Genomic DNA, 26,790 nt, shown 5'->3' on the forward strand with positions numbered 1-26,790 from the left:
ATGAGAGCCAGAACAGACCTTCACAGACTGGATCCAATCTCTTTGTTAGCTGGATCCGAGTGCCAGGCTGAAGGTTACTGACCCCTGGCTTAGAATATTTTAATAGGCGGGGTAGGGGGACATTCTATAAAAAATATATTGTGACACAACATGTTGCTGCTACAGGTCCAGGCTCAGCTCTTCAGATTTAAAGTAGATGTAAATGGATACTTCAAGGTATGGATGCACTCAGATTAACAGCAATTTCAAAAAGGGAGCAGCTGGTATGTTTTAAATGTTATGCATGGATGAGCTGGAAAAAATACAGATGTCGCAAAACTGCTCCAGCTTTAACACTGATTCATCCAGTGCTCTTCCTTTTTTGGGCTATGGAAAACTTGAGGGAGAATACATGAGAGGACAAAAGAAGGGAGTGGCTGATGCTGAGAATCTAGGTATGGCAGAAAAACTTTATAAATTAGGAAGGTTTTGCAGCATTTCACAAAGTTTGGCCAACACTGGATTTGTCTATTGTGGTCTGAACATTCACTCGATGGCTCCCTTAAGGCAGCTCCCAAACACGTGCTTCCAGGCTTTGAGATCTGTGTTGCCCCAGTAAGGCACAACTGTCTGAATAGCAGATAGAGATAGAGTCTCTAATGTAACCAAAACTAATCCATTCGTTGCATTTGAATATTAAGACCCAGATCTTAATGATGAGGCTTGTGATGTGGGGACAACATTTATTTATCTATAAATTGCTGCTTTTATAAAGAGCTACTTAAAGAACCAAAAGTCTTGCTACTGCCCTTGCAAGGGTCTGGGGCAGGGGCAGGCAATTATTTTAGGCGGAGGGCCGCTTACTGAGTCTTGGCAAGACATCGAGGGCTGCATGACAGGCAGCCCAAGGCAGATTAATATTAATTTTCTAAAATTTTTAGGGGCCCCACGGGCCGGATAGAATGGCTTGATGTGCTGCATCTGGCCTGCGGGCCGCATTTTGCCCACCCCTGGTCTGGGGCCTAACCTTGTTTGACAGAGGGCATGTATATCCATGTTCCAGGGTGGAGGGGCTGCTTTAATTAGAGTGGCTCAGCATCGCATGTATTCAGTGTCCAGCACTTCAAAATGGCAGCAGGGGCACTTTAACTAAAGCTCATTTGATAAGCTTTAGTTAAAGCACCCTTGCTGCCATTTTGAAATGTGGGGACGCTGAGTACACATGATGTGGAAGCTGCTGGAGTGCGCTAATTAGCATGCTCCAGCACACTCACAGCAGATTCAACTAACTGAGTCTGCTCTGACGCGTGCTAATTAGCACACCGGAGCAGAGGTCTGTCAAGTGCATAGGTGCCCAAAGTGTCCAGAAAGCATCTCATCCTAAGAGATAGTCTGCCACACCAGGAAGTTCCTGCTGTTTGTTGCCTCACCAACCTGTCTTCTGGGACTTCCTGGATACTCTGTTTTCAGAAGAATTTACTGCATCTCACAGTCAGCCATTAATCTAGAAAACTTTATATTCTGCCTTCCAAAAACATGGTGAATGTTTTATTTGGGGATATACTGTATTCAAGAAAATATTGTACGTTTCAGGTAACAGTTAAATATTTAAATGCGTTATTGGTAGAGGATCTAACCATATCGTTGTGCTGTTACACACTTTCTCCCCTTAACATGTATACTTCAATATGAGCAACAACCCTACAATCAGCCTGCCATTTATTCACTCATTTACGCTGTGTGATAGTTCTAGACTCCTCTCTCTGTATGTCTCCATTTAGAACTTTTACAATCCATCCTTCTTTTGAAGCCCATTTCTTTTTCCTGCACCATGCTCTTCTTAGTGTCTTTCTCCCTTTGATGAATCTACTTTGCTAAAAAATCCCCCTCTGCCATGATGCTTTTAGTTTGTCTGCAAGCCAACTACATTTCACCACAGAACTATGGCTCCACGAGCTAAGATTCTCTTTAAACCTATATTTCATTCTGAGATGTCATTCGCTAGTGGCCCTACCTGTAAAATTGCATACTTATCCAGAAGCAAGTTTTAACACATTTCCTTTGATTACAACAATTTTTGTAGGGAAAGCAAGGCAGAAATGACTCAGGGTTTGGCTACAAGAGAAAACTGCACCAGAACAATTTAATGAGGAAGAAGACTAAGAAATAATATAGTGAACATTAAGAATGAGTTATTGAATATCAGCACCAAGTCAACACACCTATTAAAAACATGGCTCAGAAAAATCTGTAAAGTCAATTTTCTTTAATAGAATCCTTGTCCTATGCCCCAAAGCAGGACACTTCGTATGTTTTGTCCTTACTTCAAGGTTAAGGGGGGGCCTAGGGAATGAATAATATTGATTAATGGTGTCTCAAGGTTTGCAATTCAAGCGGTAATTATGCACTCTTAGAACTGCTATCTCTTCAGAAGAGGCAGGTGCATAAACCCTGTTTATATTTAAAACTGCTTAATTTTCAACCCTTGGTAACCACTTATGTCTAATCTAGTTTAAGTAGTGTCTTTCAAGACATAAAAGATGCATCTTATAACATACCCACCATTTCTATCAGCATTTCAAGCGTATGCTACGTCTAAATGGACCCAAAATCTCTCAGGTAAGAGAGGTGGTGAGCAAAATGGGAGACTCTTCACTGAGGTTTCAACTACATAGTGCCTAATGGGAATACTATCTAGATGGTCAGTCTATCTACCCTACAGCTTTTAGCACCTCACTGTGATAATTTCCCCTTCCAGTGTAGTTTCTCCTACTTGGCTACCTTTTAGGGATACTTCTATCCCTCTCCAAGTTAACAGTGCAATCAAATCTAAAAATAAAATATTTAACAAGTTATATTACAGTAATTCAACTCAAAATTTACAAAACTTAAGTGCCTAATGTAGAGCTCCTAAACCAAGGGTGGAAAAAATATGGCCCATGGGCCGAATCCAGCCCACCAGGCCATTCTATCCAGCCTGCAGCACCCCTAAAATCATTAGAAAATTAATATTTATCTGCCCCTGGCTCCTGTCAAGGATGACAGAAGGTAGGGGCAGTAGGACCCAGGGGAAGTCCCGGCCTGGAAGCCCCTTTTGGCCTGGGGCCGTGGGACTGTTCATGGCTGCACCAGTGCGGGAAATTGAGGTAAGAAGTGGGGGAGGCAGGGGAGGACCATGGGGATTGCCCCAGTCTTCGGGGCCGGGCTGGCTCCTGCTGAGCCCAGTCCAGCCATGCAGCTGAGAGCCGCCGGGCGGGTGGGAAAGCAGCAGCAGGGGCAGGGGAAGCGAGTAGGAGTGCAGGGCCTGTGCTGGTGTCCTGGGGCCAGCACTGGCAGGGCCCAGAGCAGGGCTCTAGGAGTGTGTGGCATGGGCTGGCAGAGGTCTGTGGAGCTGGGCTGGGCTCCAAGAGGCTGCAGCAAAGGGCACTGGCCATGGGGTAGGAGAGGCACTTCCCCCTGCACTGAGCACCAGCTTGTTCCACAGAAGTAGCTGCTCAGCACAGAGGAAAGAGGCTCCCCTGCTCGCTGCCACCAGGCAGCATTTGGTGCGGCTGCCTGCCCAGAGCCCATGCCACACTAGGCTATGGTGCGGCTGCTTTACTGCTGCCTCTGTGTTGCCCAGTGCAGCAGCAGCGGCCGTGTGAAGCAGCTGCTGGGCAGCACAGCAACGGCACTAAAGTAGCCACAGTACAACCAGAAGGAAGAGACTTTGGGGTCATCATTGACCACAAGATGAACATGAGCCTGCAATGCGATGCTGCGGCTAGTAAAGCGACCAAAACGCTGGCTTGCATCCATAGATGCTTCTCAAGCAAATCCCAGGACGTCATTCTCCCCCTGTACTCGGCCTTAGTGAGGCCGCAGCTGGAGTACAGTTTTGGGCTCCACAATTCAAAAAGGATGTGGAGAAGCTTGAGAGAGTCCAGAGAAGAGCCACGTGCATGATCAAAGGTCAGGGAAGCAGACCCTACGATGACAGGCTGAGAGCCCTGGGGCTCTTTAGCCTGGAAAAGCGCAGGCTCAGGGGTGATCTGATGGCCACCTACAAGTTTATCAGGGGTGACCACCAGTATCTGGGGGAACGTTTGTTCACCAGAGCGCCCCAAGGGATGACGAGGTCGAATGGTCACAAACTACTACAAGATCGTTTCAGGCTGGACATAAGGAAGAATTTCTTTACTGTCCGAGCCCCCAAGGTCTGGAACAGCCTGCCACCGGAGGTCGTTCAAGTGCCTTCATTGAACACCTTCAAGATGAAACTGGATACTTATCTTGCTGGGATCCTATGACCCCAGCTGACTTCCTGCCCTTTGGGCGGGGGGCTGGACTCGATGATCTTCCAAGGTCCCTTCCAGCCCTAATGTCTATGAAATCTATGAAACCTAGCACAGTGCAGGCTCTGGGCAGGCAGCCACACCAAACACTGCACAGCCATGGTGAACTGCGGGGACTGCTTTCCTCTGTGCTGAGCAGCAGCTTCTGCCATGCCGCTGCTGCCGTCTCAGCCCTGACGGGTGAGCCCAGAGCTGATGCGGTGCCCAGGTTAGCAGCAGTGGCGGGGAACAAGCTGGTGCTCAGCGCGGGGGAAAAGCAGCCACTCCCTGTCTCTGTGGATGGCACCCCACGCTGCAGCCATTTGAAGCCTGCACAGGGCTGCCTGTGTCTGCTCTCCATTGCCACCACTGCCCCATGGGCCAGAGGTAACGCAGCAGAGAGGCAGGATAGCCCCACGTGGTCTGCGAGTAGCTGCAGCAGGGGAAGGCGGGGGGGGAGGGGGGGGAGCACTTTCCCCCTTTGCTGAGCACCAGCTCGTTCCCTGTGGGCTGTATTTTGCCCACCCCTGTCCTTTACCCACCAGTTTAAACCCAACAGTTTCTTTAGGGATACATTTTGGGTACTTATATTTTGTCACCATTATTTCCTACTGTTTAAACCTTATTGAATTATTTGGGTTTGATTCAGGTTATCTTTTTTGCTGTGTTGGTCTGTACCTTTTTCCATAAGTAAGTGGGTGTGTTTACATGAGACACTAACTGCACAGTAGCCTAATAACCCTGGCGCAGTAGTGTGCTGGGCAAAACCAATGCTAATATGCTACTGTGGAATAGTATTAGGTTACTGTGCAGTTAGCATCTGTAATAACCCATGCACTAGCACTACTGTGCAGTATCACTAGTTACTGCGCATTGATTTAGTACTTGGTTATGTAAGTACTAAGCTTAATGCACAGTGATGATGGCACCTTAATGAACATGTAGATGCACTCAGTTTCCAGCAATCTAGGCCTCACTCTTTCTTTCCATGTATTGAACTCTCATGACCTCTCTGGATCCTCCCTCTTCTTTTCTTTGACAGTCTTTTCATTTCCTCATCTCCCTTCTCTGATGTATACACTATGGTATGGAGAGTCAGGAAAAAAATATCCCAGGTGAAGGGATAGAGCACCCAAAAAGACAGAATGATGGCTGCAGAAAAGGTAGGATTTTTAACCAAATGTCACGATATCATGAAGGCATATGGAAAAACATAATTCTACTGCTTCCAGTGTACTTAGATAGCACTGCAATTCTCATAACTGTATTTAAAAAAATAGCAGTAAGACACCCTCATTTTGTCTCAACTACTCCATACCCAGTTTGTCAGATTAATTTACAGGATCTTTTTTCTGTTTATATAGTATGAGACGAAAACAATATCTTAACAGAAAATAATCTTTTATATTTAGCTCTGAGTGCATCAGTCCTCTTGACAGTTGGTTCCACATCCAGGTTTTGTAAACGTCCCACATCCTGTGTGAATGGGACTTCTTTAATTGACTGACAGGTGCATTCTTCAGGGAGAACAAAAGCATTATGTGAAGTCATAGGTGTAAAGGGAGTTATGATCTTTCAGGTAGCTATGGACAATCTCAGAGAGGGCTTTAAATATCAAGACAGAGACTTCAGACTGGGCTCTGTATTTGTGAAGGAGTGTGAAGAAAGGAGAAAATTCAGAGAGATGTGCTAATAGGGCATTAGTAGGTGGGACACTGCCTTTGTACTGGTTGGAAATTTATGTTCAGAGAGAAGAGAGGTGACAAAGACAAAAGAGCTGTGTGTGAATGGGAATTTTGGTACAGACTGGAAATTTCCTGTTATTTCTCCTGCTAACACTGCTCTCCGTGTGCTGCTCCTTTTGCCATTCTGCTCAGCATACATCAATAGCAGAACAATTACAAAACTTGAACTTGACTACGCAGTGTTTAATAAAATAATCATGCAGCTTGCAAAAAAATACCCTATTTCACAGCTTTCGGTGACTTATTTTTTTATGGTTGTAATATCAAAGCTCTGAAACAGGACACATTTTGAAGCCAGGAAAAATACAAATCCTGGTTCTCTATTCTTTAACCAGTGATTGCAGTATGTTGTTGGATGGATTCTGTAAAGTTAAGGGTAAGAGTGTGATTCACTGATTTCCCCCGCAATATAACAATCCCAACATCCAACAATGACCTTAGTCATCTTTAAATCAAACAACATGCAAGTAACATTTAAAGCTTTCCTTATTTTTTAGGACAGGGTTGTCCAACTGGCAGCCTGTGGACCACATGAGGCCTGGGAAGGATTAATTTGTGGCCTCCGGGCTCTTGCCCAGCTGCCACTCCCCCCATCACTCCACAGGTTGCTGTTGCTATTAAGGTCTCTGGGCTCCCTGTTCCTCCTATGGCTTTTGCTTGCTGCCCCTGCCCTGACAGGGTGATGTGGCATGGTGCAGGCTACAGGAATGGGGAAGCCTGCAATGGCGGAGTTTGTGGCTGGGAAGTTGTTATGGGGAGGTACTCTTGCATGTGTACAGTCCACTGGTTGGGGGTGCATGCACATGCAGTGCAGTGGGGTGGGGGCTGCCCATGCAGTGTATGGTCTGATGGAACTATGGCTTGCACTGGTGCAGGCCATATAGCATGTGGTCCCCAGCTGCTTAGAAACTAGACAGTCCTGATTTGGCATTTCCTCCTGTGTTTCTCAAACACAACCAAGAAAGAGATTTAATGGATGACTATGAAAAATAGTTTTTACCCTTAAATTATGTGATGTACTTTACATATATAAAACAAATATGACAAAAGGATACATGTATTACTTTCATGATTATTCTGAAGTCACAGAGCGCGCGCGCGCGTGTGATCAAATACGGTAGGTTAGCCTCAGCACAGTAATCGTGTGCTGCACACTTACAAACACACAGAATCCTTGTAGAGGTTTTTGGGTTAACTGTTTTGTAAAGATACAAGAGTCTTTCTTAAAGTTAGATGTACTTCATAGCATGATTAACTGAAGACAAGGGACATCACATTTCAACATATAAAATAATCACACAGTTTAAGTCAGCAAAACGGTCAAGTAAATCCTGAAGCCTTTGCTTATCACAGAACTGTATTAAAAAGAAATTAACTCTAGAGGTCAAGATAATAGGGTAGCGTATGGAGAGAATTATTACAGTCTCTCAGAAGACTTTTCTGCCTGAGGTGAGCCAGCAGACATATCCTCAGATTAAACTTTCATCAGCAGATCTCTGTATTTCATCAATCTTTCATTACTGCATGGCTTAGAAAAATCATATGGTCAGGTATCATTAGAAAACCTTTCATCTTCCAAAGCAAAATCTAACCAAATAAATTACTATGAGCAAAATACTGTTAAAAACAAGGACCTGAAGATAGCAATGGTTTTCAAATAGCTCAGTATTCATAAGGTATGAGCATCAATATTTTTCAAAATTATCCGTTTCTTTTAAAAACAAATAGAGTATTTTTACTATGCAGGGTACTGCAGCTAATGAAAATCAAGTCACTATTGCATATTTACATACTATTAACATCTACATATAAAATGAAAGTAGAGTTGTGTACTAGAAGCAATGATTTTATAGACATCTTTAAAAATGAATCTGTACAGGTCACAAAAACATTCACATCATCTACTTTCTCTCTTTCTCTGACAAAAGCAGTTTCTCCCAACTGCTATAATCAGGGACTGCTGTCTGACTGTACATTTGGGCTAAGTACAGACATTTGGAGGCATTAAAGAGAGGTTAAATTATTTCAAAATGGCTGCCCGTATCAGGAAAGTCAGGATTGGGGGGGGGGCAGTGGAGGGGTTGGGGTCTTCCAGGGGATGGAGAGCAGGCATGAGCTGTGGGTGGGGTGGGGAGGGCAGGCACATCCCACAAGGGGTGGGGGGACAGGTGCATCCCACGGGTGGGGTAGCAGAGGCAGGCATGTTCCACTGATGGGTTAACAGGGGCAGGTTTGATTTGCAGGTGGGGTGGGGGGCAGGCTCTCAGTCCCCCCCAAATAATTTTTTCTCCCTCTACTCAGCACTGGGCAAGCTATGTTTAAATAGGGCAGCCATTTTGAACCTGATTTAACCTCTCCAAATGTCTGTACTTAGCCTTGGGGACCAAAATGTCGACTGCCAGAGCGTTGCATGCTAATTTACATATAAAAGAACAATGGAGTGACTCCCAATTTGATGAAGATGCGTAGACAACAGGGAGGATGAGTCACAGTATGGAGTGCTCCAATTTGATCCCTGTAGCCTTTGCAAGATTATGGGCTGCATTTCAATTTCTCCAACCCTGCAATCCAGGTATGCTTCAAAGTCTCCCTTATCACAATAGCTTCTCTTTGGCTGGCTATTGGGGCTTACTCAGCAAACACTGCATTATCTTTGCTGATCTACAAAGAATATTCACTTCATGGAGCCTCCAAAATCCCCAAACTCACATAAATCTGACTATTTGTAATTGCCATTTTACTCATTCATCTTTGAGATAATTTACCAGTTAATTAATGGCATCTACTCCATGAAGTATTTGAAGGCAGTATAGTATACACTGATCATTTAGATCTAGAAGTCCTACAAGGAAAAGAACGCTCTTCACCTGGCCTCCCCCAAGGTTCCAAAAACAGAAGTAGCCATTGTGAGGAAGACTAGAGCAGGGATATCAAACTCCTCTGGCCCCACAAGCCAGATCAGGCTCGTTGATCCCCCCCTCACCTTCATTCTTGATCCAGCACATGCACTACCTGCCTGTACCGGTCAGCCACCATGAGCAGCGCAGCCTAGGACCCAGCCCCAGTGAGTGCCACAGCGCGTGTCCTGGGCTCTTCACATGGGGCTGGTCTGGTGCAATATGTGCTTCAGTGGGGCAACATCAGGGGCCAGATTATGGTCCTCCACAGGCTGAGTCTAGCCTGTGGACTAGACCACAGCACAGCAAGTCTAGAAGGGATATTTTTGTATGTACCAGCAAATGATATATATGTTTATATAATAAAACTTTGGTAAATCTGTTTACCTCTTGCTGTAACCTACAGTGACCAATAAGAAAGAGTAATTTCTTGTACACATGTGAAGCACAATTTTCATACAAGTTTCTCTTCTGATGTTAAAACCAGGGGAAAAAATCATTTATCATCTCTTCTAACTGGTTTCCAGCATTGCTGATGTCACAAATAATGTTCCTTCTCAGGAGATTTGGTAGCCACCCCCAGAAGGGGCGCAGCTGCTACCTTATCCAAATTTTGACTTACATTTCTGTTTCATGGCCTGTATTATCTATGGCAAACAAACTGTTCTTAATATGGATGGATGAGAGTAACCACTCTTTGTGCAGAAAGTTGGACAGGAATAAAATCCATGTTCAGCCCTCAGGGAGGGCAGCAATTACAGCAAGTGTCTGCACAATGCCATGCTGGCTCTGAATGAGCTGGTTATCTACACAGCACAGTGCAGTGCCATGTGGAGATACTAGCTGGTGTCCCAAAAGCAGTATGGACAAGTCAGTGTTGTGTTCCTCCTAGGCTAATAAGCCCTGCAGCTATACTGTGTCTGGTTCCAGAGCTAACTTCGACAGTGCTGCACTGTGCCATGCTGATATATCCAAGCTGCTGGCCTGTACATGGACGGTTTTAGATTAATGAATCTGTACATTCCATCTCTTCTCCACTTCCTGCCAAATGCTGCCATCAGCACAGACCTATTTGGATCATTTCTCTGTCCTCTCTCTCTCTCTCGCACATGCACAAAGACATGCACATATAATTTAAGACTTATACAGTGCAACTGAGGCTTGTGGAGGCTTTCTATCTGAAAAAAATGTCACCCATGAGCACATGAACTTTCTCAGCATTGCTCTGAGCCAAATAAGTACAGCTATCTGAAATTAATCTAAATGTATAATTAAAATGGTTAGGTACAGCAATGTTATTTTATACATCAAAAATGCTAAAAGCTCCTGTGATCAGTTAAATATTTATAACAAGTGGTATCAGAGGTGGACAAATGTGGCAGGCTGTGTTGGCAATTATTTACTATTTTGTTGGGAAATATTATTAACATAACTTAATTATCCAAAATATCTGAAATGCTTGAAAGCAGTAACAGAAAAACAAAACAGTCTCCTCCTAGTTCTGCAAATAAATCATTTTGGAATGCAGTAAAAGCCCTTCCATGTCCTTCAAACCCTTTGATATAATGTGCTTTTTATTGTTTAGCTCTACCATATCAAGATGTCCACAAAGATGCTCCATTTCCTAACCAAGACAGCTACTACAAAATCTGACTTGAAGGGAAATGTGGAATTGGGTTCATTTTCTCAAGCAAATAAAGCACTTTCATGTTTTATTCATGAAAAGTTAAAACCTCTTTACTTCCCAGCATTTCAAATTGGATTTGCCCTTGTGAATGTCTCAAAAATCAGAACCAAAGGAAGTAAAAATGCAGTAAGAGAAACATCGCTTGTGTAGAGAAAAGAGCAAAAGGCTCCAGGGAATAATACTGGGTCACAGAACCTTTTTCTTCAAGATCACTGGTTCAAATGAAAACCGGGTCACTGACGACCCAGAAGTCATGATTATCCAACAGCTATCTGGCAGCATGCTATGAAATGAGCCAATGGTCTCAATGTCTGAATCTCTGCATCACTAAACCCTGACTGTTCCTGGTGTCACTTACCATTTCCAAAAGAGAGGACATATACTGAGTGGATATGAAAACGACCTACCCAACTCTCCCACCCACCATAAGCAGGAAGCTTTGGACCAAGTGGAAGCATATTCTCAGGACAGATAGTTTGGCTCTCAGCACTGCCTCCTGATTCAACAGAGAACTTTCAGTTATCAGCGCTCTCAAGCTAACATCTTTTACAAATATTAATTCATGCAAAACCCATTCTAATTCAGTGCATTTCTAGTGCCAAGAAGAGTTAATTGCCATTCTGACAATCCGGGGAAGCCAAGACACTGGTGGAATACAACAACACAGAAGCCAGCCAAAAAAAAAAATATCCAAAGAGTTTACTGAACTACCAGGTGTACTTCTTTCATTAGCCCTGTGTTTTTACAAACTGTTTGCTGATATTCCTTTTTGGGATAGCAAGTCAGTAATTTAAGAATGTAGGAATTCCATGTCAGAGAATGCCAAGTCAGCAAAACCACTTTTTGAAGGAATATGCTGGTTTTAATAAAACTGTTGTGAGAAAAAGTTTCTCCAGGCCAGGACAGAATTTCTGCTATAAATTAGAGACTCCTCAGAACAATAAACAGATAAGTGATTAGGGCACTCACCCTCAAGTCCTTTTGTTTTGCCTAATTCAATCCTAATAACTGGGTTGTGTGGGTAAGTCTCTCTTTCTTTTTCCAAAAAAAAAAAACAAAACAAAACAAAAAACAAAACAAAAAAAAAACAACCTTTCAGAGTTCTGGGATTCAACTAGGGTTACCATATTTCTAAGTCCAAAAAAGAGGACACCTGTCATGCAGATGGGGTGGAAGGAGGTGCGGGGCGGCGGGGGGAATATGACAGTGGGAAGCAGTGACATGCCAGTGCCCTGCCTCTGCCCATTCTGTTGCCCCTCACTTCCACGCCACAGCCCCCCCACCTGCCCTACTGCTGCCCCTCACTCCCAAACTGCATTACTCTGCCCCCTGAGTCATGATGGTGCTCCTCACTCCTGACCCGCAGCACCCCCCCACCCCCACCCTCGTCTCTGCTAGTGCCCCTCACTCCTGACCTGCAGTCTCCTAGCACTGCCAGTGCCCCACACTGCCAATCCACAGTCCCCTGCCCCTGGCTCCCCTTACTCCCAAGCCGCAGCCCACCCCACCAGCCTTGCCGGGGCCCTTCACTCCTGACCTGCAGCCACTTGGCCCCCCAGCCCTGCCACAAGGGCCCCAGCTGTCCTTGTCCTGACCGGGCTGGAACGGCTGGCTCCGATTCATGCAGGCAGTGGCAGAGTGTGTCCAGTCCCAGCGCGGGCTAGAGGGAAGAGGAGGGAAGGCTTGTGGCACACCCCCACCATGGGCGGGAGCTCCTGTGCAGCGCCAGGCAGCCAGGCCACAGCCCCCTTCCTCCACCCTCCTCCCAGGCAGCATCTCCTGGTCACTCAGCCCCTGCAAGCACAGGCACTAGCCCCTGTGCTACTGACAAGGCTACACAGTTCCTTGCTGCCCTCAAAGGACCCCCCCCTGCCCCCTTCCCCCACTGGAGGAACAGGTAACTCCCCCCATCCCCCTGCCCTGTTGCAGCCCCAGCCCCCCCACTCCCTCTGCCCTGACCAAATGTCCAGGATTTTGCTTTGCTCCACTGGTGGGAGGGGGAAGGTGATCGGAGGCAGCGGGGAGTGCCACATGGGTCTGCGCTCACCTCTGCAGCTGCAGGTAGGTACGTCTGTGCTCCCTGTTGCCTCCCATCATCCTTCCCCTGCTCCCACCAGTGGAACAAAGGAAAACCCTGGATGTTTGGTCAGATTTAAAAAACCCACCTGGACAGAGATTGGGAGCTAAAAAGAGAGGACGTGTCTGGAAAAACCCAGACATGGTAATTCTAATTCAAACCAGTCTTGAATGACAGGTTTTTTTAAAAATCTCAAACACAGGACAGGAACACACTTTCCTGGTAGCTCTAAATACTACTGGTAGTTCTAAATACATGGTGTGAAACAGCACCATGTTGTTCTGACTTCCATTTTGAAGGGACAGTATTTCGTTTTATTGTTTTGCTTTGTTTCAAAGCACTGTTTTGTTTTGTTTAAACCGTTCAGCTGTTTTGATGCGTTTCAACATTTCGCCCATAGGAAATAATGGGGAATCATGAAAATGCCTATAACTTTGTCATTTCTTGCCTGATGTGGATAAAAATTAAAGGGATGGTAGCCCCTTCTGAGGGCATGACGCTGCCAAGTTTCAAGGAGATAGATGCAAGGGTTTCTGGGAAACTGTACTTCAAACTGCTGACAAGCAAAACTCGTATCGCGCGCAGATCTGGAGGTCCGCAGCCTCCTGGTAGGGCTGTGGGGCTGTGCCAGACTCCTCCAAGGGGACACGGGCCCCCGGATCTGTGCACAGGATGACAGCAGGCTGCTGCTGCCGGCTGGGACTGGCGCTGGGCGCAGCCCGTGCTGAGTGCCAGGAAGCCTGGTGCTGCCGCTTCCCCAGCTGGCAGCAGCAGCAGCCTGCTGTCATCCTGTGCACAGATCCGGGGGCTCACGCCCCCTGGGAGGAGCCTTGCAGAGTCCTGCAGCCCTCCTGGGGGGCGTGGGCCACCAGATCTGTGAGCGGGATGACAGTAGGCTGCCACTGCCAGCTGGTGCCAGTACCAGTCTTCCTGGCACTCATGACAGACTGTGCCCAGCGCCAGTCCCAGCCAGCAGTGGCAGCCTGCTCTCATTCCGCATCATCCGGGGGCCCGCACCCTCCAGGAAGAGCTGGGGGAAGCAATCAGAGAGCTGGGGGAAAGATCAGGGAGCTGGGGAATCCAACCGGGAACTCGAGGAATGTTCAGGGTCCTGAACATTCCCCCGGCATAATTCCCCAGCCCCCTGCTCGATTCCCCAGCTCTTCCTGGGGGGCGCGAGCCCCCAGATCTGCATGCTGGGTTTCAGCAGGCTGCCACTGCAGTTTCATTGGCAGCCTCCTGAAACCCCACATGCAGATCAGAGGTCTGCATCCCCTGGGAAGAGCTGGGGATATGATCAGAGAGCTGGGGAATTGAACAGGGAGCTAGATGTCAATATCAGAACAGTCCTTCCCCCCTCCTCCCCCTCCCTCTCCTTAGTTTCTGTTTAGCTATAGCAAACCCGGCTTCAAAAGTTGAAACGTTTTAAAACTTTCTCAAATTTTGAAAATTTGAAACTCATTTTGTTTTGAAGCCTTTTGTTTAGTTTTGATATTACTGTTTCGAGTTTGAAACACGACGAAACAGCTTTGAAATGAAACACCCATCGAAATTTCGCACACTCCTACTAAATACAAGCCATTTTAACAACTGTATTCCTGCAACAACTCCATGAAAAGGAAGTATAATTGTTTCAATGCCAAGGCTGAAAAACATAGGCCATCTATACATGTGCTCTAGGGTGGGGGGGTGCTTTAATTAGAGCAGCTCTGAGAGCTTCTCTAATTAAAGTGTCCATAGCATCATGCGTATTCAGCATTCCGTGCTTCACAATTACAGCAGGGACACTTTAACTAAAGCTTATTCAATGAGCTTTATTTAAAGTGCCCCCACTGCCATTTTGAAATGCAGGTACGCTGAATACAAGTGATGAGAAGGCTGCTGAAGCATGATAATTAGTGCGCTTCAGCAGACTTGATTAATCGAGTCTGCTCCAACACGTGCTAGTTAGCACACATCAGAGCAGACATCTGTCAAGTGTATAAGGGCCCATAGGAATTATTGAAAGCATACTGGCCAGGGGCTGGAAGAAAAAGGCAGCTAAGCCCCTAGGTTCAGGAAGGCACTTTAATACATGCTTAAGTCTATCCCAATTCAGGAAAGCCTTGGCTTAATTTAACATCAATGGATTTACACATTCCTGAATAGCAATGTGTTCCCAAATCGAGGTCTCAAGAAACAACGAGAGGGAAAAAATATTAATCTATTTTGATCAAATCAAATGTATTGGGAAGCAGAAACAGGACTATGTACAATCAGAGAAAAATTAAATACTTCCTTAACTGGACCCAATGATCTCACAAGGTCCCTTCCAGCCCTAATGTCTATGAAATCTATGAACTATAAACTGGTAGTAATATATACCTTGATTATGCAGGATAAATATACCGTATGTATCTGCAGCAATCAATATGTTGCTATAACTTAAAATTATCCCTTGATTTTGAACAATCAAATATTTGCACAAGTAATTCAGTGATTAACTATTTGTTCTGTAAGCAAAAATAGTTTTATCTTTTGTGGATCTAAAAGAGGTATACAGGCCATTTCACAGCTCTTTGAAAATCTTGCCTCAGTATATATTTTGCAAAATTTGCTATTAGAAATGTAAAGCAAATAAATATTTGAGAACAACCACCTACCTATCAGAAATCACAAATATAAATCCTCCCATACTTACAGGAACAAAAACATCCATTAAAATGACTATGGGGAAAGATTCTCTTTGACACTACATAGGTATCCTACATTTGTAGAAGTTAACTGGACAAAACAGCAAAGAATTAGATTGTAAACTCACCGGCCATTATCACGGCCCACACCCCAGACTCTGATGCTCACAATGGGCTGGGAATGAAGAACAGTACGATCCATTGGGTCAACCAAATTTAACATGTCATTTTCCAGTATGAGATACATGTCTTTTCCCTATAATTGAAAACAAAAAAAGCAAAAAACCAAAATTACACAATATTTTCTTTACTTGAACAGAATGGACTCAATGTGCTTCACTGTTTTCTTACTCACATAGTTAAATATCATATAATATTTTGATTGATTCAGGGCATCAATTTATTTTGAAAGCATTTGAAAACAAGTTCAGTTATTGTTTGAGATGGCCTAGAATAGCAGCACTTACTTTTTTAATAACTCAAACTGAGGGGGAAAAAGAGAATTTCTAAAATGCAATTATTGATTCAATAAACCACAGAACCTTAAATCCATGTGATGGTCAATTATTTAATGAATAAATCCCTAATTAGTCTCTCTGACAAAATTCCAAACATAACAACATTCAAGAAATGTCTTAATATTAAAACTTTATTGACAAACAAACAAGCAAAATTAATAATCCCATAATGGGGGACAACATCCTCTTTAGATGAATAACTGGACTGGGAGAGACCACCTGGGTCCACTGCCCTGTGATCAGAGACATGTAAGACATGCTGTGCTATGTTAGAACAAAAGAGACGCTAGAAAAAATGGAAATCTGTGGGCTAAGGTTCTTGTGCTAATACCAGAAAATATTAAAGGTAGAACTCTGGCCTCAATAAAAGCAATACAAATTTTGCCGTGACTGGCTGGAGCTAGGATTTTAAACTGAAGAGTTTTGACTCATAGGTACTGGTTGAATGTGCTAAAAAGGAAACACATTTAGATAATGTTGTCTGTTTTCTGTTAATTCAAGAATATTAACTTTTCTATTGCTAATATTTGCTATCCATCTCCCAGCCATGTCTTCCTTAAAACATCTCAGTGCCAAGCTTGGCAAAATGACACCAACATCAAGCAAAAGAAGTTGAATCTCCAACAAGTCAAGGCACAGGTTCAAAGGAGGACCCACAATATCATGAATAAATGGTGAGAAGACAAGGCTAAGGAGATTCAATGTCTTGCTGACATCCATGATATGCATGGTTTCTTCGGTGCCACTAAAGCTATCTACAGTCCGAGCGCTCAGGAACCAACCCCCTTGAGACCTAAGGATGGAGGAGACCTGATCAAGGAAAGGGGGCCATCAATGTCTGTAGGAAGGAGCATTTTGAAGACCTTATCAATTGAGCGTCAGTTGTTGATGAGAGTGTTCTCAACGCCATCGCACAACACCCAGTCAGAGATGATCGTGGAATCCCTTGTTGAGGGATAAAGAAAACCATCAAGCAAATGAAGAATAAGGCTAGATCTAGAGCAGATAGAATCCCCATGAAAATCTTTAAGTGGGGGAGAGGAGCTCACATCACAGTTTCACACACTCATCTTAAGGATCTGGAATGAGGAGGAAATCCCAGATGACATCAGGGATGCCATGACTGACAATCTTCAAGAAAGGAGACAAGTCCAACTGTGGAAACTATAGAGATAACATTGCAAGAACCCTCCTAAACCATCTCCTTCCACTTGCCAAAGAGCTCCCCCTGGAATCTCAGTGTGGCTTTAAGGTATCAAGAGGCACAACTGACAATCTTCACAGCTCGCCAGCTGCAGGAGAAATGCTGAGAACAACATAAAGTCTCTCTACATGGCCTTCTTTAATGTCACTAAAGCTTTCACCTCTGTCAGTCAAGAAGCTTTGTGGAGGATCCTTCTAAAGTATGGATGCCCACCAAAATTTGTCACCATTCTCTACCTGCTTTGTGATAGCATGATAGAAGTGGCTCTCAGTAATGGATCCATCACAGATCACTTTGAGATTAAAACAAGAGTTAAGCAAGATTGCGTTATCACTCCAACACTCTTCTCAATATTCCTTGCCACAATGCTACATTTGACCACCAACAATCTTCCTGTCAGGGTGGAGCCAAACTAGTGAATGGATGGTAAGCTGTTTAACCTGTTTAACCTCAGTCAACTCTGAGCCAAAACCAAGACGACCCCGACCTCAATCACTGAGCTCAGTACGCTGATGATGCTGTGGTGTGCACTCTCTCAGAAGCAGATCCAGCAATTGTCAATGTCTTTACCAAGGCATACAAGTAAATGTGACTGGGCTTAACATTCAGAAAACTAAGGTCCTCCACCAACAAACTCCTAATAAACAGTCCCCAGTTCCAAGTAATCCAGATCCACAGTGAGACTCTGGAGAACGTTGAGTATTTCCTGTACCTCAGAAGCCATATCAGCACAAGGCTGACATCAACCAAGTAATCCAACATCACCCCAAATGTGCAAATGTAGCCTTTGGACTCCTGACAAAACAGGTGTTCAAAGATCATGACATCAGATCTGAAACCAAGCTCACAGTTTATCAAGCAGTCATGATTCCCATTTTGCTGTACGGAGCTGAGACATAGACAACATACACAAGACATCTAAAGTTCGTGAAGAAGTACCATGATGCTGCCTGCAGAAGATCCTCCAAATCCAGTGGGAAGACAGATATACCAACATTAGTGTCCTTCTGCAAGCAAACACCATGAGAACTGAGGTGATGATCATCCAACATCAACTTCGTTGGGCGGCCATGTCATCCAGATGTCCAACACCAGACTCCTGAAGCAAGTTTTATTCTCCCACCTCAGCCAAGATGTATACTCAAGAGGAGGGCAGAGAAAGTGCTTCAGGGATGTCCTCAATGCCAACTTAAAAAGATGCAACATCAATGTCAACTCATAGGAGATTACTGCCCAGGACCACCCCATATGGAAGAAGAGTCTGCTGCAGGGATCTCAGTACTTTGAAACCTCATGACAACAACAGGAGATGGAAAAGTGGGAGTTGCAGAAACAGCATGTCATGGACTAAATCAAGAATTCAGCACCACCCACCCTAAATGGAAAATCACATCCAAGCTGCAGTAGAGTCTGTTGATCTCAGATAGGTCTCAGCTGCTATCTTGGGACACACAGATAAGACAATTATAGAAGACACTCATCCTTGACTGCAAGGGATTGCCAAAGAGACAGCTCAGTGACTCTGGCAACCCCGCTTTAGATTGATTGCCGCTGCTCAAGCATTACTTACGTGTCTAATTTTGTGTCTTTGTCTGATGTGTTTCTTGGAACTTGTTTGCTTTTAGTACTAGGGTGAGGAAGGGAGGAGGATGCAGGAACTTTTTCTATAGAGAACTGAATGTGCGTTGGAAGGTATGAATTATGTCTACAAAAGGGGGATTCAATGTCTTCCCTGCATGAAAAACGCACTGCTTTGAGGGACATGTAAATTTCAAAGTAAACATAATGTAGCATCCAAGAGTTTCTTTACACGTGCTCCAGAGATTGGGGGGGGGGGGGGGGTTAGGAGGAGGGAGCACTTGTATTAGAGCAGCTCTTGGGAACTGCTCTAACTGAAACATCTGTGGCATCTTGTGTATTCAGCACCCTCCTTCAAAATGGCAGAGGAGGTGGTGCTTTAACTAAAGCTCATTTGATGAGTTTTTGTCAAAGCGCTCTGCTGCCATTTTGAAGTGCAGAGATGCTGAATACATGAGACACTGAGGCTAATTAGCACACTCCGACACAGAGCAGATGTCCCACACGCCTACAGGCACCCAAGGGACAGGAACAGAAGAAACAGCTGCAATAATGAAATGTTAAATGGCAAAAGAATATCAATGAAGTAGCTTATTGTATAAACAAAAAGAAAAAGAGTTAAAAAAGGAATGAGGCACAACTACCCCAAGCAATAACAGATCAGCATGATTTCTAAGGTGGCTGAATAAACACAAATCACTTTAGACAGGAAAAAGATAAAGAAGTTACACTGTGAACAACTCAAGAGAAAGAAAGTGAAAGTGCCACAAGGATGAATATTTGGACTATTTTCTAGTTACACATTTATTTGCATTGCAACAACCTTGATAGAAATTTTTGTAAGGTAAAATCTCCTGATAATACAAAATATATATTGGATTAGGACAATAAGATTGAAACCTAATGATTTAGATAGAGTTGGGAAATGGGCAGATAAGGGCCATGCTGAACAAAAGTTAGAGGAAATTATTCCAGCAGTTCACAAAGGGATGGCTTGGCTGTGGTCAACTGCTATATATTTTGTTCAAGTTTTGTAGCCTTAATATTCAAACATTATTATAGATGGAAATGGTATGGCAGAAGACAACCAGAATTTATTTAGGGACTCTGGGGACCTGAATATAAACAGGTCTGATAAACCAGTCCCACATTCTGGCTATCACAAAATTCTGAAGACTGAAAAAGCCTGGTGCTATAAGAAAATACAGATTCTTGAAAAATGAAGAAACCCTAGGAAATTAAATAAAGCAAAGGAAAAACCTAATCCCAGAAAATTCTGAGGACAAACTTTATTCAGTGGGACCTACACATGAAATGTAAATGGCCAAACTCCAATAACAGTGCATCTCGCACATGAATGCAAGAGCATGACTGGGACCATGCAAAATGAAACAATTCCAACCGATTTCATCTTCTATGATAGTTGCAAATGTACCCAATGCTTTATCATATTAAAGCATTCATAAATAACTGCATCTCTCTATGTAACTGTATCCTCCTTGTTGACGCATCCTCCCTTGATTAAGACATATTTCTTGGAACAGTCATTCAATGTCTGTTTGGTTTTTGCAAATGTCTCCATCGACTATCACCGGTTCAGAATATTTTGGGTTCTGCCCCACTGTTAAAACAACTACCCAAAACTGTGTCCTGTGATCAGAGCCTCCAAGGTATGCCATTCAGTCAGTCAACACCCATCCCATTTGATTGAAGTGTAACTTCAAAAACTTGCAAAAACACGTTTCACAAATGGATGACCCAACACAGGATTCAAGCAACTATCAATTGCAACACGATGGTGCCTCCCTACCCGTTTTGTTAGAACTTTAATAGGCCGGCTATCAAGGAGGAATGCTTTGAAGCTATACAATGCTTTGGGCTAGGGATAGACATTCAAAAAGCCTAAGCCTAAACTGATTCAATCTTTGTGGGTTAGTCTAACCTGGCTAGGCTAAACAGGTTTGTAACAGCACAGACATCCCCACTGGACTGAAAAAATTCAGGCACATGCCTGCAGTGGCTCAGGCTAGAAGCTGGGGGGCGCTATAGCAGCCTTCCCTTCGCTGAGGGGGGCATGGCCAGACCCTGGCAGGATGATCTTATTATTCCCCACCCTCCTAAGAAGCCTAGCAGGGAATGTTTATCACCCCTAAATCAGTGTTTATCAACCCATTAAAAAAAAGCCTCTCTCCATTAGTTCATTCTCTTCTTAAACAGCTTTTCCCAGGAAGGACATTAAGCTACCTGTTGATTAGCTCCAAAAAGCCTGTCTGCTTTTGTTGTCTCCCACAGCACGGACTACAGCCAGCATGTGGTCTGCTAACTAATGCTGAGGTGTCTGCATAAAGCAGAGGAGTGTGGGGAATAATCCCTGCTTAGCAAGGAGAAGCCAGGCAGATGCTATGTGCCTGCAAGTCTCTGCCAGAGCTCTGGCCAGGGAGCAGAAGGGAGGGGCCAGCCCTACTGTGGAGCAGAAAGCCCTGCCCAGCCCAGAGAGCATGCTAGGATGCTGGGGGTGTCTGGTTTATCTTAAACCAGCAAGGGGTCTGGGACAGACATTGCATAAACTGGTTTGACCCAGATCAGTTAAATCTGATACTACATTCAACCAGGTTTATCTCAAACCAGTTCCAGCCATTTTCAAACTGGTTTATGTGCTCTGAACATCTGTTCTGTTACAGGTTTAAACCAGTTTCTGATCACTTAAAATGGTTTGTGTGTAATGTTTGTCTGTAGCCTTGAAGAATATAAGAAGGAAACAGAGTTGCTGGCAAAATGGGCTCCAGGAGAGAGAGAAAAAAAATCACTGAAACATTGTAACCTGCCCCCAGCCGATCACTCTCAGTGAGAGACCCATGCCCAGTGAAGGCTGTAAAGACTGAAACCGCTTTCTGTTTGTATTTGTCAGAAACACTATTGCAGCTAATAGATACTGGACTTTTGTGATAGCTCATTTATTGAATATTGGGAGTCTTTTTCTGTCATTTTGTTTTATAGCTCATTTGTGGTATAGTTAAAGCCTTTCTGCCATTACTTGAATGAGGTGTCATGTCAATCCTTAACTGCACTAGATCTGAATCCCACTTTTGACTGCAACAAGTTAAATATAGAATTATAAGGTAAATCATTTAAAAGTTTTGCAATATGGAAAAGCAGCACTATAGACAGACTATTTAGATTTTTATCTTCCCTTCCATTTCACAGAATTCTGGGAAGTAGGAGTAGCATAGCCTAAGGGTGTCAAAGGTCTGCAGGAAGGCGGTAACCCTTGACTTCAAGAAGGACGATTTCAATGAGTTAAGGAGATTAGGCAGAGAGGCACTGAGGTCCCGGAGGATAGGGGAGTTGGAAATCTAAGACGAGTGGTCATTCCTTAAGGAGATGATTCTTTGAGCCCAAAGGGTGACAGTTCCAATGTGAATCAAAGCGGGCAAGAGTGCTCAAAAGCCCCCATGGCTCACCAGAGGCATTCAGGAATGTCTGAAAACTAAAAAGGAGGAAAACACCTGGTGGAAAGGAGGGGCTATCACCAAGGAGGATTATACCTCTGTTGCTCGAGACTGTAGGGGGGCTGTTAGGAAGGCTAAGATGGAGATGGAATTAGGTCTAGTGACCAGAATCAAAGATAACAAGAAGTCCTTTTTTAAATACATAGGGAATAAAAAGGCGGCACCGGGTAATGTGAGGCCCCTGTAGGACATACTTGGCAATCTGGTGATTGCACCAGATGAAAAAGCTGACCTCTTTAACAAATTCTTTGCCTCCATTTTTCAAGCAAAGAACCGGGACCGGGACATCTCCCCCACCAGGATTCTGGACGGACTCAGGAGAGGAACTGCCAGGCCTAGGGTCAGGGAGGACCTAGTTAGGGAAATTTTGGTGGGGCTGGATGTGTTTAAATTGGCAGGTCCAGATGATCTCCACCCCAAGGTGCTGAGGGAATTGGCAGGGGTCATTGCAGGACTCCTGGCACAGCTTTATGAGCACTTGTGGTGCTCTGGCCAGGTGCTAGAGGACTGGAAAAGGGCCAATGGGGTCCCCATTTTCAAAAAAGGGAGGAAGGAGGACCCAGGTAATTATAGGCCCATTAGTCTTACCTTGGTCCTGGGAAGCTCTTTGAGAAAATTATCCAGGAGCACATCTGCGAGGGACCAGCAGGGGAGATTATGCTTAGGGGCAACCAGCATGGGTTTATTTGGGGCAGTTCCTGTCAGACCAACCTGGTTGCCTTTTACGACCATGTGACAAAATCCTTGGATGCAGCTATCACGGTGGACGTAGTCTTTCTGGACTGTAGGAGATCCTTCAACACTGTCTCTCACCCCATTCTCATTAAAAAATTAGGCGACTGTGGCATTGATGCCTACACAGTCAGATGGGTCAAAAAATGGCTAGAGGGCTGCAGCCAGAGTGGTGGTGGATGGGTCATTTTTGACCTGGAGGGATGTGGGCAGTGGAGTCCCCCAGGGATCGGTCCTCGGGCCCATACTGTTCAACATCCTTATCAGCGACTTGGACAAAGGGATGAAAAGCACATTGGTCAGGCTGCAGTTGGAGTACTGCATCCAGTTCTGGGCACCGTACTTTAGGAGGGATGTGGACAGCATTGAGAGGGTCCAGAGGAGGGCCACTGACATGGTCAGGGGGCAGCAGGGCAGGCCTTATGAAGAAAGGCTATGAGACCTGAACCTGTTCAGCCTCCACAAGAGAAGGCTGAGAGGGGATCTGGTGGCCGTCTATAAACTTACCAGGGGGGACCTGTGGGGAATGGGAGAGTCCCTGTTCCCCTGGGCACTACCAGGAGTAATTAGAAATAATGGCCACAAGTTTACTAAGAGTAGGTTCAGGCTAGACATCAGGAAGCACTACTTCACAGTCAGGGTAGCTAGGATCTGGAACCAACTTTCAAGGGAAGTAGTGCTTGCTCCTACCCTGGGGGTCTTCAAAAAGAGGCTAGATAGACACCTAGCCAGGGTCATTTGACCCCAGCATTCTTTCCTGCCCATGGCAGAGGGTCAGACTTGATGATCTGCTCAGGTCCCTTCTGACCCTACCAACTATGAAACTAATATGTTGTTTTCTGTAGACAAGGCAATTTCTTTGCTTCTGTATTCACATCAGTGGCAAAACTTCAACAGACTTATATGAAGTAAACATGTAACCGCTGGTATTTATGCACCAAATGCCAACAGATAATCCTATCCTAATTCTAACTCCCCTTTAATAATATTTTAATCTAGCTAGTACTTTTAACCTTCCTTCAACCTTAAAATCATAATTTTTAGTCAACTTTACTAGTTCCTTACAACTCTGTTGCAGTGTGTACTGTGTATTCCTTCCAATTTTCACCCAGTTCATCAACTGCACTCTCTCCCTTTATTCAGCTCCCTCTTAAATATGCTTCTTCCAAGCCTCCCAGCACTACTCTGCTAAACAAAATATGAGGTTCTGTGGATTTCTTTAAAAGTCAACAAGAACCTATTTACAATAATGGGCACTTCATCAGGTTCCATGTCTGAATTGTATTATTTGTAGAGCTGAGTAAAAGTTTCTTTCAGCAGTTAGCACATTCACTGAAAAATGCATTTTTGGGGAGACAAAAGGACATGGAACTTTTGCCAATTCAGACTGAAATCAATTAACAGTTTCAACCAAAAAAAAGGGGTGGAATGTAGGGGAAAGGAACAATTAGGAAAAAGTAAAAAGTCTCATTTTGTAATTTTTGGAATAAACTGGCTTAACTTTTTGTTTCAAAATGAGGTTTTTGTTTCAAATTTGACCTATTTTTTTAAAAAGAGCAACAAAGAGTTAAACATCCAAAAAAAAAAGCAAAGCTCTTCATTTGAGGTTGAATGAAATGCTTCTACTTGATAAAATGGTGTTTGATATTTGATAAATGATGCAATATGGAACAGGGATGAACTTTTTGGGTATCTTAGTTCAGCCACCCGCTCAAAAAATCCATTAGCACAGCTCTACTTATTTGTCTAGTAAGACTGAATTGAGGGAACTAGTCATATGAATAAACTGAGTGAAATATGGTCCTAAAGTAGTATCTTTCATCTTGATTTTCTTCCTTCACCACAAACTTCTAGGTATATGCAGACATTCACTGAACTCAGTCTACGATCACATGGCTTATTTAAGATGAGTGACAGTAGACTGGGAGCAGCTTGTGCACATGTTCACCAGTGACAGGAGCCACACCAGGAACCTGGCAGAAATAACCTGGGACATGGAGAGAGGTGGGCAGAATCAGTGGGGCTAGCAGGTCTGGGGGGTGGGAGGCTTTGGCCAGATGGGTGTGGCTGGTGGTTAGTCCACCCAGGGATGAGGAGGGTCAATGAGGGGTGGGAAGAGGGAGAGGGGGCTAAAAATAACCCCATCAGAGGATGGGGGGAAGTGTTTAGGAAGAGCACAGCCCCAGGGATGGGTCAAGTAGCTGGACTCTCTTAGCCGCAGGTCTGTGCTCTAAACACATGCAGGTGTTTAATAGATTGGGCTAACCCAGGGTAGGCAACCCCTGGCACTGGTGCCAGAGCATGACACATGAAGGCATTTTGCTTGGCACATTTGCCTCAGAGCAGATAGCGGGGAAGGGGCTAGGGCTCTGCTGCCACAACAAGTATCAAGCCCCACACAGCTCCCCCATTATCCACCCCTGGCATGCCAACAACTTATAAACTGATGCTGAGGGTGTTTTTGGCACTCTTCCCAAAAATGTTGTTGAGAGGCTAACCCATTCCCAATCCAAGTTAGTTCACCTCCTCAAATGAACTTAGACTGGGCCCACCATTTTTTACCCAGCTTAATCTCTCTGACTTTCTGCATAGACTGGCGCTTAGATTGACCTAAACCTCATTAGGTCTATATAAATGTAACACCTCCACATAGTCCTAAAAATATATATTTTTTAAAGGTAATAACCTAGAAAGCTTTTTAGAAAGTACAATTTACCATCCTCATTCACATTAAGGTTATTCATTCTTGAATATTATCACATCAAATGCTTATTGGAGATTCAGTTGGTGGCATATAGACCACAAAGCCCATGAACAGATATCTATTCTCATTTCACATGCAAACAAACTTAAAACTAAGAAAAGAGTTTTCATTCCAAATGGACTAAGGCATTAAGTTATTTTTTTTGTTCTAAATATTTCCTTACTCCAAACCCCAGTCTGAAGCCTCTGTACCATGCAAAAAGAATGCAAGCCCTAAGGTCATGACAATGGCACTAGATGAATGGACCTTTCATTCATCATTTCACAAAGATAGGCATTTTTTTTACCTGTAATCACTTTGTCTAGCTCCTAATGATGGGACATCCTGTTCTGATGGGGTGGCAGTGAAGCCCTCTAGCAAAAATATGCAGGTTCCCTACTTATGCAACTATAAGACAAGATTTCTTGTAATCTGGTAAATGAAAGCAGTACTTTTTTTTAGCCTAGGACAGGGGTTGGCAACCTGTGGCCTATAGGCTGGATCCAGTCCACAGATAGACTGGATCTGGCCTGTGGGAGCTCAGGGAACTGGCAGCACATTCCAGGCAAAGCAACAGAGAAGGCACCTGGGAGGTACAGCAGTGTGGCCCATGGAAGGGGCTGGGTTGCAAATAGTGGCCCACAGTGACAAAAGGTTGCCATCCCCCAGTCTAAGAAATTAAGGCTAGAAGGCACATTGAGGCTTTTTGTGGATTCCTTTTATTCCTAATTCCTTTGCTCTTATAGCACTTAATGTAGCACTTAATCAAAGCATTTTTCAAAAGTGGCCATAATTTTACAGATGTGGACACTTAGACGCAGGGAAGTGACTTGGCCAAGAACATCCAGTAGGCTAGGGGAAGAGCTGGGAACACAACCCAGGGCTCTTGTGTTCCAGCCCAGTGCTCTACCCACCGCGTGATACTACTCCATGTAGACTCATACTGAATTTTCATTATGTAATGTTCATCCTCTTCATATGTGACATTGGCATTTGGACCATGGGGTGCAGGAACTTTAAGTTAGTATAATATTTATGCCAACGAGTCAGGAGACAGGAGCACAGCATGGAAAACAACTTGGCGGTTGTTTAAAACAGACCAGTCATGCCTTCACTCAAGCCTTCTTGTAACATCT

At 44.3% G+C, this 26,790-nt stretch overlaps 1 protein-coding gene across 17 annotated transcripts in view; it reads right to left on the reverse strand.

Moving 5' to 3' along the window:
* The window catches only part of APBB2 (amyloid beta precursor protein binding family B member 2), a 393,847-nt gene that overhangs the window by 51,469 nt on the left and 315,588 nt on the right, over positions 1-26,790 (reverse strand). For all 17 annotated transcript variants that reach the window (XM_059721648.1, XM_059721653.1, XM_059721650.1 and 14 more), the window contains one exon: positions 15,499-15,626. In XM_059721648.1, coding sequence (XP_059577631.1) covers positions 15,499-15,626 — 128 coding nt within the window. The remainder of the gene's footprint in view (positions 1-15,498; positions 15,627-26,790) is intronic.

The sequence above is a fragment of the Alligator mississippiensis genome, chromosome 2 (assembly GCF_030867095.1).
Source record: "Alligator mississippiensis isolate rAllMis1 chromosome 2, rAllMis1, whole genome shotgun sequence".
In the NCBI taxonomy this organism is placed as follows: domain Eukaryota; kingdom Metazoa; phylum Chordata; order Crocodylia; family Alligatoridae; genus Alligator; species Alligator mississippiensis.